The following is a 15,221-nucleotide window of genomic DNA, read 5'->3' as shown; positions in this document are numbered from 1 at the left end:
GCTAAGCTAAGCTAACCAGTTGATGGCCATATTTCTAACAAACATATACAGCAATCTTAATATCTATGATCAGCTGATCCAAGAGGGTTTTAAATAGTTTATAAAGCTTCAGAAGAACCAAATCTATCAGACAAATGTAGTTAAGTAGAAATGAAAATAGTTAAGTAAAAAATGTTTAAGATACTTTCCCTAAGTTGAGAACTAGACGATATTAATACAATTAACATAACACAACAGACAGCTGAGATGTAACATTTTAATTTCCCTCGTTTGTTAAACCACTGCAGCCTAATGTTTAATGATCAGATATTGTTGATTCTCCAAGTAACTGTCAATACATTTTGTACCAATATACTGTAATTCAATAATCAATCCTGAACTTCCCCTTTAAAACACACCAGAGACCCATCATTTTCCCCTCAATTGAAAATTATAAAAAATATATATATACAGTATTTTACTAATGAAAAAGGAGTGCATTACTTCCACTAGTAATGTCTGCAAGTATGAAACACTTTTTGAACACACAATTCTGAGACAATAAATACTTTTCTTGTCCCCCTGACATATAAAGAAGTGGTAAAAGTTTATTTCTGAGTATAGTTTTCTGATCACTTCAAGTCATGACGGCAGGTAGTGCAATCCGTAGAATAAACTAGAGTACATTAGAACATACTCATCAGTATTTTATGTGTTTTTATGCGTCTCATCAAGGTGAACCATATGTGATCAGATTCTGAAAAATTAACAATATGTACAATGTACTTCCCCAGTTGAATACATTTATTACATTTAGTGAGAGTGAATCTTTCTGTAGAAAATCAAATGGTTGTTCTACTCAGTGTGATTGACAGGAGAGATGATCAGAGGGGCAGAGTTTTTACCATCATAATTAAGATGGGGACCAAAGTATGGGTAGAGTTTCTCTTTGAAGCAGCAGCCAGTGAAGGAGTAGATCAGAGCTGCAGCATCAACATCATAAAAGGAGACCAGACCCTCCTCATAATCCACAAACACCCCCACCTTCCCAGGCTGAGACTTCAGAGAGAGACGGACTGAAGGACCAGCACAAGCTTGGTACTCATTTTCATTCCTCACCCATATCGTCCAGTAACCATTCTGAGGAGACACTGAGATCTGTCCCTTCCTGTTGATCGACTCTCTGACCACTCCTAGAGTCCAATAAGTCTTCCCTTTAACCTGAACCTCGTAATAAAATCTTCCTGAAGAGAAACTCTGCTTTGCTAAAACATTAGGACAATAATCAAATCTCTCTGGATTGTTTGGGAGATTCTTCCTCACATCACCATGTTTAACTTGTTTTCCATCATCAGACAGGATGAGTTTGAGATGTGCTGTATCAGGATCAAGAGTCACCTCCACCTCATACTGCTGGACCCTCTTCAGCTCCACCTCAGGGAGCAGCTTCTTCATCTGTTTACTGAGCGTCTCCTCCAGCTGAGCCACAGCTCTCCTCACAGTCCCCTCATATGAAGGTGGACGGACCCTGACTTCTGTCCAGTTCTTGGTGGGTGGAGCAGCGTTCAGGGACATGAAGCTTTGGAGGAGGTGGAGCTGGTCTTCAGAGCGTGAGAGCTGCTCCACCTCAGAGCTTCTCTTCTTCAGCTCAGAGATTTCCTGTTCCAGCTCTTTGATGAAGCCTTCAGCCTGTTCCTCTGTCTCTCTCTGCTTCTCTTTGATGGTGTCGATGAGCTCGGCCTGGCTTCTCTCAACAGACTCCTTCAGAGCGGTGAAGACCTGAACACCATCTGCTATCTCTCTGTCTGCTCCTTCCTTACTGAGCTCCACTGAGCGACTCATCTCCTGAATCTTCAGTCGTCTCTTCTGGATCATCTGCTGAATTTCAGCCTCTGTCTTCCCCAGCTCAGCCTTCTTTCCTTCATATTCTTCTTTCAGAGGAACAACATCATGTGTCTTGTGGTCTAAAAGAGTGCAGAGCATGCAGACACACACCTGGTCGGTCTTACAGAACAGCTCCAGCAGTTTATCGTGCTTCACACACATCCTGCTTTCCAGGTTCTCCACAGGGTCGATCAGCTGATGTTTCTTCAGACCTGCTCTTGTCAGATGAGGCTCCAGGTGAGTCTCACAGTAGGAGGCCAGACACACCAGGCAGGACTTCAGGGCCTTCAGTCTGGTTCCAGTGCAGGCGTCACAGGGAACTTCTCCTGGTTTGACAACTTGTTGCTCTGAGCTGCTGCTGCTGGCTTTCTGTTGAGCTGACTGTCTGAACTGAGCAGCCATCTCAGAGATGAAAGTGTTGACCAGCAGCTCAGGCCTTGTGTGGAATAACTTTTTACAGTTGGGACACTGATAGGGGACTTTAGTATCCCAGTGTTCAGAGATGCAGGCTTTACAGAAGTTGTGTCCACATGGTGTGCTGACTGGATCAGTGAACACATCCAGACAGATGGAGCACAGAAACTGATCTTCAGTCAGCAGACAGCTGGCAGCAGACATGTCTCTCTAGGGACAAAACGTTTGAAAAAAACAAAAACTGTAATGTATATGATTTAATCTCTTGTATCCGTTTGCTATAAGTCAAATAGATGGTGATACTGAACTCTGCTGATGTATCATGATTATGCGGAGGGTGAAAGATTGCTCAAATTTGCAATTCACTGTTATTGTTAAATGTTAAAAAAATATCTCTGTTTGTTAATATTATAAATGAAATCTGGAAAATCATAGCAGCATTCAGTTTAAACTCTAAGAAACACAATGTGTAAGCTCTAATGCTGTTGGGGGATTTTGCCGTTGTTGAACAGAGGAGTGAAACCTCCTGCTGAGCATCACTGAAGTTAATACTAGTTGTTGTTGTCGTGTGCTGTGCTGAAGCGCAATCATCCTTGTACATTACTGTTTTATATACAGTACTGTATTCACTGTATTTATTATTATCTGTGTATTTATTCTTATTTATACATTTCCCATCTATTTACCTTTATTTTTGTATCATTTATTTTGTACATACTTCTGATAATTGTGTATATAACTGACTGTTTTGCACTCTGGTTAGACCCTCCTTAATTTCGTTACACTGTGCTTGCATTTTGTAATGACAATAAAGTAATCTGATCTAATCTAATCTAAAAAACAGTAAACGTTATCAGCTTCAAAAGGCAGACAGCAGTTACTACAGAAACAGGTTCAAAGCTCAAGGCTACTTACCACAGTGTGTACAAATTATATAAGATGAAATATGTAATTGTCATGCCTTTTTATAAGCAACACGTGTAACATAACACCAGATCCCCTGCTTTGGACAGTCCAGAACAAATCTACTATTTAGATTCTACTTTGTTTAATAGAGTCAATTATAAAGATGTTTTAAAATACAGGAAATATGAAAATTAGCATAAGCTAATGCTAGCTTTGACTGTATGCTCTCTAACCTAATTTAACCAGAGTTTACATTGTAGTTGTATTGTTGGCTGTTGCTAATGTAAATGTTGAGGTTTATATCTTAACTGACACATTTATATAATATTCTTTATATGGTAAACTGATGTAATACAGTCAGATTCTGATTTTAATCCAACTTTGACTAAATATTTAGTAAGTGATGTGTCTGTAGTGTACTCACCAGTGTTTGCAGAGTCCTGCTGTGTTGTTGAGAAAAAGCTGCTGGATTCAGTTGAGTGTTTCTTCAGAGAAACAGAGACTTGTCTCGGCTGCTGCTCTGCTGTCGCTCAGACAAACTTCAGCTTTCATTTCTGGGAAATGTAAACTCTTCTCTTACAGTGTGGTCCCACCTCTCAGTGGCAGTTTGCAAAGAGGAAGTGGAGGAAGAACTATTGAGGATTGTTATTTAACTTTGTGACGATGCATTTTACAGCTGATCCAAGAGGCTTTCAAATTAGTGATGTGCCCGTCGTTCACTCTTTTAAGTGAACGACGGGAGCCGGCTCGCGCCCGCGAACAAGCCGTTTTTTTGTTTTTGTTATTTTTTCATAAGTAATACAAGACAGAATGATATGATGATCTCCGCGCTACAGCTGCTCCGTGCATGCATGCAGTGACATGTAATATCCAAGGATTAGAGACGGTTGGATGCTGCTGTACTGAGCATTGCAATATATTGATTTTCACTATGTTATTTATATATGATTATCCTTGGGCTCAGCAAAGATTTGATGTCAGCTGTTGCTGTCTTTTTTTCTATAGTTAATACTGAAATAGAGCCCTGCTGTTTTGCCAGGGCCTTTTCTTTAAATATAATTTTAAAATGTCGATACAGTAGCCCCTTTTTTTAAATGTCTATGCATACGTTTTTATAGGTGTTGCTATCTGCTTTGTGTAGCGTGGTTCTACAAGCAAGTCTGTGCATTCATTGGGTGGTATCAGAGAGATACAAGGGTCTGTAAATGCAATGAAAACAATTGGCCACAGCAAATAATTGATATTAAACATGTCATTTTTACTTTTGAATAATTCAGTACAAAGGATGTATTGAATAATTTAAGTGATATGTGTACACATATAAATCATTAGACAAAACAGGGCTACATTTGATTGAATTATAAAAGGTATAATATGTGGTAAACTGAAGAGCTGTTTGGGAGCCGAAAGAGCCGGCTCTTCTTCATGAGCCGAGCCAAATGATCCGGCTCACCAAGAAGAGCCGGAATTCCCATCACTATTTCAAATAGTGTATTGAGCATAAGCAGGAATATGTTCTCAATACATAAAGGACATCTCTTTACACATCTGGAGATGTATAGCTATATTTCACAACGCTGTGTTATGGTCCCTGTTTAAGAGCAGCTGGTGAAACATTTCCTCCTCCCTGAACAGGCTGTTTCGAAATGGGTCTTTACTTAAAGATAACATTTCAGAAAACGTGTACTGTAATAAAAAACAAAGTGAAACGTTTTTAATTGTAATATTATTCACCATCCACCTCTTTAAAAATAATGACATTTCAAATGATAAGCTCTATTTTATAAACAGGGCATTAATTAAATAGACTTTACAAGCATATTTCATGCAATTTTGATATTTAAAAAACCCTTTATTTATCTCCCAGTCAGACGGGACGTTTGCAGTGAGTTAGTCTCACCTGTACAGGCAGTGCTGGAGTGTGTTCAAGGTGAAGAATGAGATCATAATCATTAGAAGCAGTCCAACCAGTCAGACCGCTCTCACTGACACAGGCTGCATCCATCAGACACTTACATTAGCTTAGTTTAGCATATATACTAGGAAAAGGGGGGAAATAGTTAGTGACAAAATACACATTTAAGTGTACTTAATATATCTCTGTACAAAAACTGAAATATAAAAACAATTTGGAAACTTGTTTAGGTCCCAGCCAAGAAATAGCCCGACCCATAATCCCCTGTTAAACGTCTTATTGATGTTTTTACTCCTCTGATTTGGTATGGATTAAACAAACTGGATTCAGAGCTGCTGATAGGTGGATTTTGTTACCTTTGGACAGGCTGGCTTTGTCTTCCCCTGTTTCCAGTCTTTATGCTAAGCTAAGCTAACCAGTTGATGGCCATATTTCTAACAAACATATACAGCAATCTTAATATCTATGATCAGCTGATCCAAGAGGGTTTTAAATAGTTTATAAAGCTTCAGAAGAACCAAATCTATCAGACAAATGTAGTTAAGTAGAAATGAAAATAGTTAAGTAAAAAATGTTTAAGATACTTTCCCTAAGTTGAGAACTAGACGATATTAATACAATTAACATAACACAACAGACAGCTGAGATGTAACATTTTAATTTCCCTCGTTTGTTAAACCACTGCAGCCTAATGTTTAATGATCAGATATTGTTGATTCTCCAAGTAACTGTCAATACATTTTGTACCAATATACTATAATTCAATAATCAATCCTGAACTTCCCCTTTAAAACACACCAGAGACCCATCATTTTCCCCTCAATTGAAAATTATAAAAAATATATATATACAGTATTTTACTAATGAAAAAGGAGTGCATTACTTCCACTAGTAATGTGTGCAAGTATGAAACACTTTTTGAACACACAATTCTGAGACAATAAATACTTTTCTTGTCCCCCTGACATATAAAGAAGTGGTAAAAGTTTATTTCTGAGTATAGTTTTCTGATCACTTCAAGTCATGACGGCAGGTAGTGCAATCCGTAGAATAAACTAGAGTACATTAGAACATACTCATCAGTATTTTATGTGTTTTTATGCGTCTCATCAAGGTGAACCATATGTGATCAGATTCTGAAAAATTAACAATATGTACAATGTACTTCCCCAGTTGAATACATTTATTACATTTAGTGAGAGTGAATCTTTCTGTAGAAAATCAAATGGTTGTTCTACTCAGTGTGATTGACAGGAGAGATGATCAGAGGGGCAGAGTTTTTACCATCATAATTAAGATGGGGACCAAAGTATGGGTAGAGTTTCTCTTTGAAGCAGCAGCCAGTGAAGGAGTAGATCAGAGCTGCAGCATCAACATCATAAAAGGAGACCAGACCCTCCTCATAATCCACAAACACCCCCACCTTCCCAGGCTGAGACTTCAGAGAGAGACGGACTGAAGGACCAGCACAAGCTTGGTACTCATTTTCATTCCTCACCCATATCGTCCAGTAACCATTCTGAGGAGACACTGAGATCTGTCCCTTCCTGTTGATCGACTCTCTGACCACTCCTAGAGTCCAATAAGTCTTCCCTTTAACCTGAACCTCGTAATAAAATCTTCCTGAAGAGAAACTCTGCTTTGCTAAGACACAGTCACAATAATCAAATCTCTCTGGATTGTCTGGGAGATTCTTCTTCACATCAACATGTTTCACTTGTTTTCCATCATCAGACAGGATGAGTCTGGGATGTGCTGTATCAGGATCAAGAGTCACCTCCACCTCATACTGCTGGACCCTCTTCAGCTCGAGCAGCTTCTTCATCTGTTTACTGAGCGTCTCCTCCAGCTGAGTCACAGCTCTCCTCACAGTCCCCTCATATGAAGGTGGACGGACCCTGACTTCTGTCCAGTTCTTGGTGGGTGGAGCAGCGTTCAGGGACGTGAAGCTTTGGAGGAGGTGGAGCTGGTCTTCAGAGCGTGACAGCTGCTCCACCTCAGAGCTTCTCTTCTTCAGCTCAGAGATTTCCTGTTCCAGCTCTTTGATGAAGCCTTCAGCCTGTTCCTCTGTCTCTCTCTGCTTCTCTTTGATCGTGTCGATGAGCTCGGCCTGGCTTCTCTCAACAGACTCCTTCAGAGCGGTGAAGACCTGAACACCATCTGCTATCTCTCTGTCTGCTCCTTCCTTACTGAGCTCCACTGAGCGATTCATCTCCTGGATCTTCAGTCGTCTCTTCTGGATCATCTGCTGAATTTCAGCCTCTGTCTTCCCCAGCTCAGCCTTCTTTCCTTCATATTCTTCTTTCAGAGGAACAACATCATGTGTCTTGTGGTCTAAAACAGTGCAGAGCATGCAGACACACACCTGGTCGGTCTTACAGAACAGCTCCAGCAGTTTATCGTGCTTCACACACATCCTGCCTTCCAGGTTCTCCTCAGGGTCGATCAGCTGATGTTTCTTCAGACCTGCTCTTGTCAGATGAGGCTCCAGGTGAGTCTCACAGTAGGACTCCAGACACACCAGGCAGGACTTCAGGGCCTTCAGTCTGGTTCCAGTGCAGGCGTCACAGGGAACTTCTCCTGGTTTGACAACTTGTTGCTCTGAGCTGCTGCTGCTGGCTTTCTGTTGAGCTGACTGTCTGAACTGAGCAGCCATCTCAGAGATGAAAGTATTGACCAGCAGCTCAGGTCTTGGGAAGAAGAGCTTTTTACAGTTGGGACAGTTACACGGGACATTTCTATCCCAGTGTTCAGAGATGCAGGCTTTACAGAAGTTGTGTCCACATGGTATGGTGACTGGATCAGTGAACACATCCAGACAGATGGAGCACAGAAACTGATCTTCAGTCAGCAGACAGCTGGCAGCAGACATGTCTCTCTGAGGACAAAACGTGTGAAAAAAACAAATACTGTAATGTATATATGATTTAATCTCTTGTATCTGTTTGCTATAAGTCAAATAGATGGTGATACTGAACTCTGCTGATGTATCATGATTATGCAGAGGGTGAAAGATTGCTCAAATGTGCAGTACACTGTTATTGTTAAATGTCAAATAATCTCTCTGTTTGTTAATATTATAAATAAATCTTGAAAATCATAGCAGCATTCAGTTTAAACTCTAAGAAACACAATGTGTAAGCTCTAATACTTTTGGGGGATTTTGCCGTTGTTGAACAGAGGAGTGAAACCTCCTGCTGAGCATCACTGAAGTTAATACTAGTTGTTAAAAAACAGTAAACGTTATCAGCTTCAAAAGGCAGACTGCAGTTACTACAGAAACAGATTCAAAGCTCAAGGCTACTTACCACAGTGTCTACAAATGATATAAAATGAAATATCTAATTGTCATGCCCTTTATAAGCAACACTTGTAACATAACACCAGATCCCTTGCTTTGGACAGTCCAGAACAAATCTAATATTTAGATTCTACTTTGTTTAATAGAGTCAATTATAAAGATGTTTTCAAATATAGGAAATATGAAAATAAGTATAAGCTAATGCTAGCTTTGACTGTATGCTCTCTAACCTTACTTAAAGGTGGGGTAGGTAATTCTGGAGAAACCAGCTCAAGTGCGCTAGAATTTGAAAATACACAACCGGAAAAAATCTGCCACTTCCTTACAGAGCCCCTCCTCCAACACACACGAACGCGCACATGACCAATGAGGGCACGAGATAAGTTTGTGCACAGATGGAAGGCTGACAGGCAGGTAGGCCATCCAGTTATTTTAACCCGGGCCGGCTAAAATGATTGGTCGTGCTTTTTACAGTATTACGGCTTCCACAGATGACATTTTCTAATGGATTTGTTGTCAAAGCACTTAAGATATTCATTGCTATCGGGATGTTAAGAGCATTCCATGGAATATAACAAAAAGTGTATCTCGAGCAGGTTTCTCAAACTTACCTACCCAACCTTTAACCAGAGTTTACATTACAGCGGCTCATTTGCGTAATCTTCCCTCAGGGAAAAGTACTCTGGTGTGAACGCGATCTGTACTAAATGCCCTGGGGTAATAAGTGCCGGCACTAAATACGGCAAAGTACTTGGTGTGAACGCGCCTATTGAGTGCATTTTGTCTTCACATTTATGGATGACTATTTTGGGAATAAATATACAGTCTATGGAATAAACGAGCAGAGGGCCATTTTGTGGAGGACTTCTCCCTCAAAACCATTCAGAAAGGATGAAGGCACAAAGAAATAGACAGTAGATTTGATCAGAGACGAGCTGACGGGGGTTCATGAGACCGCAACATGTCCGAGGCGGAGTTTCACATGAGTTCATGAACATCGTATATCACACTTTCAGAGAGAATCACATCCAGAGTTCTGCAGCTCCACTTATCCACATTTATTTATATAAATGTTATTATATACACAAACACACACACGTTTCTTTTGATGTAACGGAGAGACCGGAGCGGCTTCGCGCTCGGGCTGCGGCCTGCTTTACACCTGCTGTAGCGGAGGCCTGTATCCACCTGCTCCACCTGTCGTGCTCTACGGTGCCGAGGAGGTTTTACCACGGGGATATCGCGGAGAGACCGGAGCGCCTCTACGTTTCGGGCTGGACCTGCTTCGCCTATCCTGTACTGCTGTACTGAGGAGGATCTTCACCGGGGACATCGCGGAGAGACCGGAGCGCCTCTACGCCTCGAGCTGGGCCTGCTTCGCCTATCCTGCTGTGCTGAGGAGGTTTTGCACCGGGGTCATCGCGGAGATACCGGAGCGCCTCCACGTTTCGGGCCTGCTTGCGCGCCTATCCGGATGCTGTGCTGGTCCGGGAAAATGGCCCCTATTGTGATTCTGCTATGCCTGTTAGCTATTTTGGACAATGAGAAGTTCTCTCGTCATCCTGAGAAGTCGACTGGGTTCAGGTCTGTTCTACCGCCCGCAGTGGACATCCCCTGTAAAGGTTCGGATTTGTTACACAAACAATTACTGGTTGCCTTGTCACAGACATTCAGTTCGACAAATGTTTGTCTTTCTCACTTGCCTGCTATGATGGTTCTTCAGGACTGCTTCTTGAGCTCTAATCTCACTTTCGCGGAGTTTGCTGGTGACTTTAAAGCAGATGACAATGTATGTGTGTCTGTTAAGAGGAAAAGGTGCTTGTTTTTTTTGCTATTATTACTATCAGGGAATGTACAACTAAACCCTGGACCGCCCAGTAGCAGTAGTAGTCAGATAGCTACTCCTGCTGATTTTATTTCTAGATCTGGATTGGGATTCATTCACTTAAATGTGCGCAGTCTGTTACCTAAGTTAGATTTTGTCCGCATTTGGGCGAGCTCGACTGATGCTGATATCATTGTCTTATCAGAAACGTGGCTAGATAAATCTATTTTGGCCTCTGACATCTACTTAAATGGTTATAGTGTATATCGTACCGACCGTCCTAAAAAAGGTGGTGGCGTTGCCATTTATGTGAAAAATAAGTTTTGTGTAACCAAGATGGTTTCCAAATCTATTAATAAACAACTAGAATTTTTAGCCTTAAATATTGAAGTAGCAAAGGGTCAACAGCTCATGGTGGTGGGCTGCTACAGACCCCCCTCAGCTGTCAAGGACTCTTTATCTTCATTGGCAAAACTTTTATCTCAACTTGACTACAAGGAAATAGTGCTGCTTGGTGATTTTAATTGGGACTGGTTAACTTCTGTGTCAGAGGATTTTAAAAACCTTTGTATCTCTCTGAATGTTGCTCAGATTATAGACAGTCCTACTCGCCCTAACATTAAGTCCCCAAATAAATCCTCCTTAATTGATCTCATTTTAACTAATGCTCCCCATAAATACTTATCTGTGGGAGTATTTGCAAATGATCTGAGTGACCACTGTGTTGTAGCCACAATTAGGGACACAAAAGTCCAAAAGGTTAAACCTCGCATTATCAGTAAGAGAGACAAAAAACATTTTGTGGAGCAGGGTTTTGTTCATGATCTGTTTTGGTTTTGATTGGGAAAGAATCGATCTGTGTGCTGATGTAGAAACTGCATGGTCTTATTTTTATCTTGGTTTTATGGAAATTATAGATAGACATGCACCCCTACGTACTTTTAGAGTGAAGGGACGAGACAATCCTTGGTTTTCTGCTGAATTATCTAGTCTCCTACATGAGAGAAACAAGGCCTGGGCAAAGGCTAGGAAATCTGGCTCAGAGGTAAAATGGCTACGCTTTAGGCAGCTCAGAAATAGCTTCACATCACAAATAAAAAGTGCTAAGTCTAAGTATTATCTGTCAGTTACCACAAAGAACCTGAATAATCCTGGAAAATTTTGGAAAGCCATAAAATCGATATCCACCGGTGATATCCGTAATGAGCTACCTCCGTGCATTACTACAGCAACAGGCACTATATCGGACAGGGCCACTATGTTAAATTGTTTTAATGAGCATTTTGTGTCCTGTGGCTCTCTGTTTGATTCTGTGACAAACTCTGCTTCTGTGAACACCACAGTCTGTGACTCTGAAAAACGTGTTTTGGAAAACCCTTTTAGTTTTACTCCTTTTACTGTTGATGTTGTTCGTGAAGCTTTAACCAAGTTAGATCCTAAGAAACCGGCTGGCCCGGACAACGTAGAACCTTTCTTTTTAAAGATAGCTGCAGATTGTATTGCTCCACCTCTCACTACTCTTTTTAACCTCTCCCTCAGCACAAACACAATTCCAAAATTGTGGAAGTCAGCGTATGTCCTGCCTTTGCTGAAAGGAGGGGAGGCAACTGTTTTAAATAATTATAGGCCCATCTCGAAATGATCAGTTCTGGCTAAGGTTCTTGAACGCCTAGTGAGTGAGCAGGTAAAGGTGTTTTTATGTACAAATGACATCCTGTCTAAACATCAGTCAGGCTTCAGAAAGCAACATAGCACCATCACTGCCACAATGAAAGTGGTGAATGATGTGGCGAGTATTTTAGATAATAAGCAGAGCTGTGCAGCTCTATTTATTGACCTTTCCAAAGCGTTTGATATCGTCGATCATCGCATCTTAAAGCAGAGGCTACTCAGTATTGGCATATCCAGCCATGCAGTGGGGTGGTTTGTGAACTACCTCTCTGAAAGGTCCCAATGTGTTCATTTTGATGGGCTGTCTTCTGAGTGGTTAAACATTACTAATGGTGTTCCTCAAGGTTCTGTTTTAGGTCCACTTTTATTCTCCATCTACATCAATAGTTTAGGTGAAAATGTCGATGGAGCAACCTTACATTTTTATGCGGACGATACGGTTATGTACTGTGCACGTCCCTCCATTAAGGAGGCTGTTGTTGAATTGCAAGCTGCTTTTAACATTATTCAGACTCAGCTCTCAGCGCTTAAGCTTCTTTTAAATGTGGATAAAACCAAGGTAATGCTCTTTTCAAAAGCTAAAAAGACACCAGAGCCTGTTTTAGATATTTTAACTACGCAAGGAATAAAACTTGAAGTGGTTGCCTGTTACAAATACCTTGGTATCTGGCTTGATGATTGTCTCACTTTTAAATGTCATGTCAATAACCTGCTTAAAAAACTGAGGGTTAGGCTAGGTTTCTTTTACAGGAACAAGTCCTGTTTCTCGCTCGAGGCCAGAAAAAGGCTAGTCACTGTGACCTTTTTACCTGTACTGGACTATGGTGATTTGATTTATATGAATGCACCTGCCAATTGCCTGGTCAAGTTAGATGCTGCGTATCACAGTGCACTGAGATTTGTGACAAACTGTAAAGCATTAACCCATCACTGTACCCTGTATGCAAGGGCTGGTCTGCCTTCACTAACTGCACGGAGGCTCAGTCACTGGTACATTTTTATATATAAAGCCATGTTAGGGAAACTTCCATCCTACATCTGCTCCCTGATCTCACGGCGAATTGTAAGTGGCTACTGCCTGAGATCGCATGCTGTGGTTTTATTAAATGTGCCAACTGCTAGGACTGTCTTAGGGAAGATAGCATTTAGATGCGCAGCTCCACTGTCCTGGAATAGTCTGCAATTAAAATGGAAACTGAGCAATCTGGTGCCACTCAATGTTTTTAAAGCTCGGTTGGATGCTACTCAATCGGAAGCTGTTGGTACCTGTGCATGTGGATAGTTATGTAAATTGTAATCCCTGTAATGCTAATGTATGATGTCCTTTTGTTGTTCTGTTTATGTTTTTAATGTTTCATGTGGAACCTACTTGAGCAGGTCTCCCTTGAAAAAGAGGTCAATGATCTCAATGGGATACAACCTGGATAAATAAAGGTTTGAAATGAAATGAACATTGTATTTGTGGCTCTTGCTAATGTAAAAGTTGAGGTTTTTATCTTAACTGACACATTTCTATAGTATAATGTTCTTTATATGAATCCAACTTTGACTAAATATTTAGTTAGTGATGTGTCTGTAGTGTACTCACCAGTGTTTGAGAGAGTCCTGCTGTGTTGTTGAGAAAAAGCTGCTGGATTCAGTTGAGTGTTTCTTCAGAGAAACAGAGACTTGTCTCGGCTGCTGCTCTGCTGTCGCTCAGACAAACTTCAGCTTTGATTTCTGGGAAATTGAAACTCTTCTCTTATATTGTAGTTCAACCTGTCAGTGGCTTTTTGCCAAGAGGGAGTGGAGGAAGAACTATTGAGGCTTGTTATTTAACTTTGTGACGATGCATTTTACAGCTGATCCAAGAGGCTTTTCAAATAGTGTATTGAGCATAAGTAGGAATATGTTCTCAACACATAAAGGACATCTCTTTACACATCTGGAGATTGTTAGAAATTAAAATCAATGTTAAACAGCATAATTCAGTCTAAAACATATCGTCAGTTTAAAGCTGTTTTATTGTGGAAAAACCCGGAAGTTCTCAGGAAATCTCAATGCCAAGCTTTTATTCTGAAAATCCTTCATATCCGGTTAGCAGTTAGCATGTAGCTAATATTACGTTTTCTGAATGTAAAGTGAAAATGACATGGAGTGTTATACACCAAAATGTACGGACTTTAACACTACATCGATAGACGTTGAGATATTATTACTGCTGAATATTAAATGAAGGTACAGTTGATCATAGAGTGTTTACACATTACGTGAGTAGCTATGACGTCAGAGGGAGTTACCATAAATGAGAACTGTGCCGTAGTGGTGTTGTTAGGACTTCTAAACTAAGTATTACAGCTGTTTATAAGGTATTAAATAGAAAGTCATCACAGAGATAAGGAGGAGAAAAGGCTTAAGGAAGTAGGCAGGGAATACAAAATGTCGAAATCATCTGTTCTCTCGCGATATCGAACCAGCAGAGGAGAAGGGAGGTCCCACTATCTGCACAGCGGGGGAGAACGAGAGGAGGATAAAAAGGGAGGAGAGAGGACAACTCGCTCTCTTTCCTTCGTTGCAGCCACCTGAAGACATCACCGGCTTTGTCTCTTCCTTACCTATGCTTGTTCTTTAACCACGTTACTTAATTAAACTACCCATTTGAACCTTTTCAGAGACTCCATTAGTCTCATTATTTTAAGTTTCTTTCCTGGGAGCGAGAAGATCATTATTTATCAACAACTGGTGACCCTGACGTGATAGCCACTGGGAGAGGAACCGCTAGTTTCAACGGAGATTCTGCTAACCAAGAGACACACAAGGGCCCAGATACAAATGGTGAGAAGAAGCCAGTTATATCAAATTCTTCAATAGCTTATTTAGAACCATTTTAGATTTGTGTGTTTTGTGGCGAGCAGGACATCCTGAGAACAGCTGTTAATTTAATCTTAAATATCTAAATTTAAATCACACCACGTGGCGTTGTTTTAGACCAAGCAAGGGTAAGTCTCTATTCTTTTTTCTTTGTTCATTAATTAACTGCATGATTATAATGTGTGTGTTTTACAAGCCGGATATATATTAATGTGCTTTTGAGCCGGTATTTATATATTATATTGTGTTTGACGAGTGAAATAGATGGACTCTTCTCGTTTGTATATTCTCAAGACAGATGGTATCTTCTTGACAGAGAAATAGATGGTATCTCTTCTCGTTTTTATTAGCAAGTTAAAGATGGACTCTTCTTGTTAAAAAGTTAATTCTCGTTTTTAGTCTCAAGAATAGATGGAATCGTCTTGTTTCATTGTCCCAAATAAGTGAGATGGTCTCTTGTTTAATTGGTGATAAGA

At 40.5% G+C, this 15,221-nt stretch overlaps 2 protein-coding genes across 2 annotated transcripts; both read right to left on the bottom strand.

The window, feature by feature from the left end:
* Positions 1-225: 225 nt before the first annotated feature.
* On the bottom strand, positions 226-3,747 carry LOC117479153 (probable E3 ubiquitin-protein ligase TRIML1). The gene is made up of 2 exons (XM_034126153.1): positions 3,608-3,747; positions 226-2,487 (listed from the first exon to the last, which is right to left on the bottom strand). Exon 2 carries the CDS (start codon positions 2,479-2,481, stop codon positions 835-837), a length of 1,647 nt encoding a protein of 548 aa, XP_033982044.1. The 5' UTR covers positions 2,482-2,487; positions 3,608-3,747; the 3' UTR covers positions 226-834.
* A 1,267-nt stretch (positions 3,748-5,014) lies between these two features.
* Positions 5,015-13,629, bottom strand: LOC117479168 (E3 ubiquitin-protein ligase TRIM21-like). Its single transcript, XM_034126169.1, has 2 exons — positions 13,484-13,629; positions 5,015-7,976 (listed from the first exon to the last, which is right to left on the bottom strand). Exon 2 carries the CDS (start codon positions 7,968-7,970, stop codon positions 6,333-6,335), a length of 1,638 nt encoding a protein of 545 aa, XP_033982060.1. The 5' UTR covers positions 7,971-7,976; positions 13,484-13,629; the 3' UTR covers positions 5,015-6,332.
* Between the last annotated feature and the right edge of the window lie 1,592 nt (positions 13,630-15,221).

Source organism: Trematomus bernacchii, unplaced genomic scaffold (genome assembly GCF_902827165.1).
Source record: "Trematomus bernacchii unplaced genomic scaffold, fTreBer1.1, whole genome shotgun sequence".
Taxonomy (NCBI): Eukaryota; Metazoa; Chordata; class Actinopteri; order Perciformes; family Nototheniidae; genus Trematomus; species Trematomus bernacchii.
Note: the sequence above shows the minus strand (reverse complement) of the source record. Positions and strands in the feature narration are given on the sequence as shown.

Coding starts and splice junctions, on each gene's coding strand:
- LOC117479153 (XM_034126153.1), bottom strand. CDS start 2,481: ATGTCTGCTGCCAGCTGTCTGCTGACTGAAGATCAGTTTCTGTGCTCC.
- LOC117479168 (XM_034126169.1), bottom strand. CDS start 7,970: ATGTCTGCTGCCAGCTGTCTGCTGACTGAAGATCAGTTTCTGTGCTCC.